Genomic DNA, 6,313 nt, shown 5'->3' with positions numbered 1-6,313 from the left:
CACCTGAGCTATGTGTGATACAATAATACACTTTTTTTATGTGCACTTAGCGGCTTATTTGGACACTGTCTGCGAAACTTATTGCCAATACAGTCAGTAGAACAGAAGTAATACATTTAAACGTTGTGCATGATGCGGAAGTTTTTAACGCGTATTTAAGACATCTTCTGAACTGTGTTAGGTCGGTGGTTCTACCCTACAGCAATTGTTGCCTGAGAGTAAGGTACTTGTGTAGAAAGTTTAGTTGAAACTGCTCCAGTGGTTTAGGAAGACGAGATGTGGAAAACACACACACACACACACACACACACACACACATACACAGTTCCATTCTTATAATATCTGTAGATTTATTCCTTATGTTTGGGAGTCAGAAATATTTATTCATTTTTTCTCCATTATGACAACTATGAATATTTTTTGTGGTTCTGGCGTAAGGAATGAATTCACCTCTCTCGTAATATTGAATGGTATATCAACAAAGAAATGGTTGACAGGTGAAAGTACTAAATACCTCCAAGCAATATACTGGTTACGGAATACGGGAATTAGCAATATTTTCTGTATAAATTCAAAACTTACATCTTGCCTTCATTTGTATTAATTTATTATGCTCAAATATACAGATGCCAATATTTCGAGGTAACATTTCAAAAATCTTATACATACGTCTTGTCACAATCAGTTTACAACAAAAGTGAAATTCATGCTGCCAGCTGCTGATGATATTCTTGATTACGTCGGAAATGAAGGGATCCAGGTACGAAACCCCAGATGCATTGGAAGCAGATGTGTTACGTAGACACTAGAACACAGCGTTCACTCATGGAGCTCCTTCTCGCGCTCCTCGTACTTCTTGCTGTACGTTCCCTCGGGGTCGTACTTGGCCTTCAGCTGTTCCCAGGTGTCTTTCTTGTGGTTGATGAGGTGCTTCAGTACTTTCTTCGTGCCGGACTTCTGCTTCTCGTTGCACTTGGCACACTCGTTACTCAGTGCGTCGGGGATGGCTTCTGGAATAAACAGAAATGCATGTTTTATGAGAATAGACGGTCTGGCTGATCGGAGAGAACCACAAAATATTTATTTCTTTCCAGTTCAAACAAATTATTCTGTTAGCTTAACGCTCTTGCCGTCGATAACCTATCTCAATTCTTACTACCACAATGAACGAATGGCTACCTTCAGTCAACATTAAAAGTCGAGCTAGACATGGATTTGTGCCTAATAGACTGTATCAGTTGCTGCTTGAGTAGAGATTGAAATTACACATATTTTACATCGCACATACATTGTTACACTGGCTTAAGAATTTTGAATTACGTAATACTAACAGCAACAAATAAAACTGTCCCCTAAATTATTGTAAACTGTTATCTTAACCATGAGATTATGTAGGATGTCATCTGGGGAATTTTGAGATCTTTTATCTAGAATTTATTGTCAGTCCTAAAATTCCGCACTGATCTAGTCTGTGCAGTGGTAAAGGCATTGGACGGTTCTTAGGAATGGGTGAAGTTAAAATCCCCACCCACCCAGCCAAGAGTTAGATTTCCTCTGGTTTCCATTAATAGGTTTAGGCGAATATCGCGATGATTCTTTCTCATCCATATTCTAATTCTGTTTGTGCACCATCTCTAATCGTCAACTTGTCGTTAAACCCTACGTAATCTCCTATCTTACTCTCTCCAATAGTTCGGTGTCCGGCTATTCGACGTACTCATTAGAGGGCGACAGACAGTATGAATACAACGAAAACACTTTGATAAATGTAATTAGAAATGGTATGGTGTTACAAGGTTATATAATTTAAAACACCAACATCTGTTTCTTTTCATTGGGTTTCCCAATGCAGCGGGTATTAGCTGACAGTTTGTATAACTGAACAGAAGTACCTTTGTAGATATACTCAAACATAATTGGATTTTTTCTGTATCATTATTCGTCTAGCGCAGGGATTCCCAAAGTGGTCATATCGACCCCTTGGGGTCGATATCGGTTTCCTAGGGGTCGACATAAACGAAAACTGATTTTGTGGGTCGACGGGGTCTAAAAATCGACCCCTATTAAATTAACACAAGTTCTTATTTAAAACTTTCAAGATAGGTAGGTACTGTATTGATTATGTTGTGTTACGTGTACTAAGAATAATTAATATTTGTGTAGAGAATAGCATTGTTGTAGTAAGGTAAAGTCTCAAGTTCGTACAAGATGAAAAACTCGCCAAGTCTGTGTGGACAAGTTTGTGTAAGATAATGAGTTCGAGCGAACGTTTTTTATTTTATTTAATTTTGATGAGAAAATGAAGTGAACTTTACTCACTAGACCAAGTGCTAAGTTTTCCAATTGGTACCATAGTACCTAGGTATTTTGTATCAATAGGAAAAAACTAAAGATAGGCCCCCTTATTCATAATAGTCTGCTAACTTAAAGCATTGCTAATTCTCACTCTGTCTTCTTCTATTGAGCTAAGTCAGAATGAAAAATAACACTCTGTGGGAGCTGTTTTAAGTTAGCGGACCATTATGAATAAGGGGGTTGATCTTAAAAGTAGGTAGGTAATTTGGTAATGGGGGTCTGAGGTAACCTTTCATTTTCGAAAAGGGGTCACTTGTCCAAAATAGTTTGGGGATCCCTGGTCTAGCGCTATTAGACGCAACTTTGCTGTCGTGCCAGATGCCTTTTCTGCTGACCTGAAGCTCAGATTTCTTTCCTTGGCTTCTGTCGCTTTTCTTCCGTTCAGTAACTGTTCTACTTTTCGCGTTCCTCGAAGTCTTTGAATATGCAGAGAAGGTATCTGTACTATTACAGCTCTCCGAATTCATTTACCTGGAACATTAGAGATGAACTTCTTCTTTTAAATCTCTCGCAAATCTCTTTACAAATCTTAAGTGAACCTGAATCTTGCGAAGTAGCTGTGCGACGTCTTAAAACATCAGAAGTAAGAGATCTTTTCGAACGTTAATGGTCATATGACAACGTCTCTGCAATCGCTCTGCTGTGAGCGTAAAGTCAGATGTGGTGGGGGGGAGGGGTGAAGAGTGAGGGGATGGGGGGAAGGAGAGGCTGAAAAATTGTTTCGCAACCCTGCTGAAAATTTTCGATGGTTTAGATTTATAGATCCGCAATTCACCAACCAGTTGCTTCTGCAAGACTGCTACTAATTCCTTCTCGCTTTCTTATTCAACTGTGCTCTGTTTGCAGTGACCTTCGTGTTGACGATATGATATATCTTAATGTCGTGTAAGGGAAGAAAAAAAGAGAAGAGTCTGCTTTGAGATTTTGATTTATAGAGTTGTTTATAATATTCTGGTACGAGATTATTTTCTTGCGGTTGCAACATACAATTAATATTTCAGAAAGGTATCTTGAAATCAGGGTACGCGAAAACAAGTTACAGGAACTTGTTTCGTCTGAAAACTAGTTATCATAGCAGTTACTTGCAAATGGCTCATTAACCAATTGAAGATGACCTGATGTGACGCTATTGGATTCGAGAGTTTTGTTACGGTGAATGCAAGGAAATTCCTCTGGTATATCGCTGATTTAAAAGTTTTCGCAAGTGACACCTTTCGATAATTGCAGAGCTGATATCAATCAACTGCATAAGGGCCAGTAGAAGGGAATTGTAACGAGATCAGACTTTCTGATTAGGGATACGATTCAATGTGTGACACTTCACTGTAGCGGTGAGTACGTCCTCGAGTAGTGCATTGGAACACGGGAGAAAGACTTCTGGAATCCAGTGTCGCAGAGTAGAGTGCCATAACGAAAATAACGCGGTACTAAATAGAAATTGGGTTAGATCTATTTCTGTATTATATTTGCCAACGTAAGTTAAATGTTTAAGGCAATGGTGAGGCTGAAGACAGGTGTTACAAAAATTAATCGAGTAAGTTTTGGAAACATTCCTGTGAAATGTCATTATTTTTAGAAACTTGGAAACTTCTATTAACAGTAATCGGCAAGGCTGAAGAGGCAGTAACTTTGGCTAAAGAATAATGATTTAGGCGCATTCATCTGCAGCCAGGCGCTTACTGCTTAACAGTGATTCAATTTTTCATCGCTAACGGCGCCAGTAGAGACGGAGAAGAAGTTTTATGAACTGTCCATCCTTAGTAAGAGGCTAGTAACTAGCTGTAGTCTACGACAGCTATGTTGAAAGTATACATCCACATTAACGGAGCGCGATGCAAATATTTAGGTCGAACTGAAATCAGACGCAAATTAAATATTAAAAGGAAACACATTAACATAAAATATATGAAGAATTTCGAATGTATCATGTTTATTCCAAAAAATTGATGAAATAACTATAAAACAATATGTTAATCTTAAAAACAAAACTATTACAACATGAACCTCAAATAATAATCCCACACATGCCCCCCCCCCCTTCGCTCCCCCCCCCCTCCTCCATACACCCACAAAACAGAGTTTATTGCAGGCTGATTTATCATTTGTGCTGTCAACGTCCCTCTGGACATTATACTGCACACTTCACCGTTAGAAAAGCTGTGCAAATAAGAAATTCAATATGACTGCTAATCAAAAGAAATGAAAATTGCACTTTCGTGTAAAATTGGTTCTCGCTGACTGTTTCAACCTGTAACGAGTAACCTCGTGAACGGTCCGTGAACAGAAAGAGATTTGGTGACTGTGAGGAGTTGCGATGGTGTAGATGCCAAATATTCTCAAAGTTTTGACAAAAACCCTTGTCATTTTCAGTCAATGATTTAGACTTTTGGTGAAAGAAAGCATACAAATGTGCTATAACAGTATTTCGAATCTTTAGTGACACTTTTCGGTTCAAAGTTTCACAATCTTAGCGATTATTACTATATCGGGAATGCTGTAGATAGTATGACATTTCTCGTGTCGTTTATATATCCTGTAAATACAAAGCGCTCTAGCAATGACGGACATGTGTGGGTGACGGACTGCTTTTTTTCGGGGATCAGAAGAGAAATGTAAACAATAACTGGAAATTTCACTGGATGGAGAATGCCAGTATACAGAGCGTCCCAAGAAAAATGGTCAGCCTGAAGGAACGATCATTCGAAGCAAAAAAATTCTAGTAAACATTGACTCTAAAATGCATACATTAAGAGCTATGGCACTTAAGTCTTCATCGTCGGTAGTATAAAACAAATCTCTTCTAGTGCAGGTTTTTTTGGTTTCCATATTTTGCGAGGAGGTAGTACGGACCAAAACAAGAAAAAATTTTCTGCTAAACTTGGGCTCCAAAATTCATACCTTAACAGCTACGAGCACTTGTTCGATAGAAGAGAAGCCGGCCGAAGTGGCCGTGCGGTTAAAGGCGCTGCAGTCTCGAACCGCAAGACCGCTACGGTCGCAGGTTCGAAACCTGCCTCGGCCATGGATGTTTGTGATGTCCTTAGGTTAGGTTTAACTAATTCTAAGTTCTAGGGGACTAATGACCTCAGCAGTTGAGTCCCATAGTGCTCAGAGCCATTTGAACCATTTTTTCGATAGAAGAGATGCGTTCCACAGTAGTGAGGCCGAACAAGTGTTCATACCTCCTAAGGTACGCATTTTGGACCCCATGTTTACTAGACTTTTTTGCTTCGATTGGTCATGCCTGTCTTGTACCTGAGTACTGACTGTTCCTCCTGGGACACCCTGTATTACAGCGTGCAGTGGCGCGCGCGGTGCGACACTTACTCTTGAGCTCCTTGCCGTCAGCGGTGCAGTTGGAGTCGCCCTCCTCCAGCAGGCACTGCGCGTACTTGTTGAAGAGGCGCTCGTTGCCCAGGATCTCGTCCAGGTCGACGTTGTCGTACTTGGTGGTGTACTTCTCCTCGGCGGCGGCGACGGCGACCACGGCTAGCGCCGCGACGAGCACCAGGCTGGCCTTCATGTCCGCAGTGAGAGGTTGCTGGCTGCCGTGCGAGAGTCCCCGTGCTGCCGGTCGCCGCCCTTATATACACACTTACCCCCACCACGTCACGCGCATCTAGCCTGTCTAGGGAGGCAACGTACGTTCACTGCTCCTCGTCGTTTCCCACAGTCGCCAACACCGAACTGCTTCTTCCTATCGGAGGAAACAAACCTGGAAATTTCCTATACGCTATGGGATCGTCCGTACTTCGTTCAAAAAGCTGAACAACTTAGAGACGAGTATTCTTCCGGGTTCTATGGCCGTGGTCCATGGAACTCTTTTATCCCTGACATTTCGTCCAAGGCTACGTTGGACACCTTCGGAGGTGCTCCTGACTGTGCTGAGTCTTGCCGATCGACGAGTCGGACGTCGAAGAGCGGCCTAAATAGCGTGGAAAGTGGGCGTGGTCTGGAT

The 6,313-nt window shown here is 41.2% G+C and overlaps 1 protein-coding gene across 1 annotated transcript; it reads right to left on the bottom strand.

Annotated features, from left to right (window-relative positions):
- Nucleotides 1-585: 585 nt before the first annotated feature.
- Nucleotides 586-5,902, bottom strand: LOC126483948 (ejaculatory bulb-specific protein 3-like). Its single transcript, XM_050107236.1, has 2 exons — nt 5,683-5,902; nt 586-1,010 (listed from the first exon to the last, which is right to left on the bottom strand). The coding sequence occupies exons 1-2, from the start codon at nt 5,876-5,878 to the stop codon at nt 820-822; spliced, it is 387 nt and encodes a 128-aa protein (XP_049963193.1). The 5' UTR covers nt 5,879-5,902; the 3' UTR covers nt 586-819.
- Between the last annotated feature and the right edge of the window lie 411 nt (nt 5,903-6,313).

The sequence above is a fragment of the Schistocerca serialis genome, chromosome 6 (genome assembly GCF_023864345.2).
Source record: "Schistocerca serialis cubense isolate TAMUIC-IGC-003099 chromosome 6, iqSchSeri2.2, whole genome shotgun sequence".
In the NCBI taxonomy this organism is placed as follows: Eukaryota; Metazoa; Arthropoda; class Insecta; order Orthoptera; family Acrididae; genus Schistocerca; species Schistocerca serialis.
This window is presented reverse-complemented; position numbering and strand designations above follow the sequence as displayed.

Bases quoted from the DNA above. Each gene is read 5' to 3' on its own strand.
- LOC126483948 (XM_050107236.1), bottom strand. From the start codon at position 5,878: ATGAAGGCCAGCCTGGTGCTCGTCGCGGCGCTAGCCGTGGTCGCCGTC. The intron at 1,011-5,682 runs GTAAGTGTCGCA...TGTTTATTCCAG, and splicing joins TGACGGCAAGGAGCTCAAGA to AAGCCATCCCCGACGCACTG.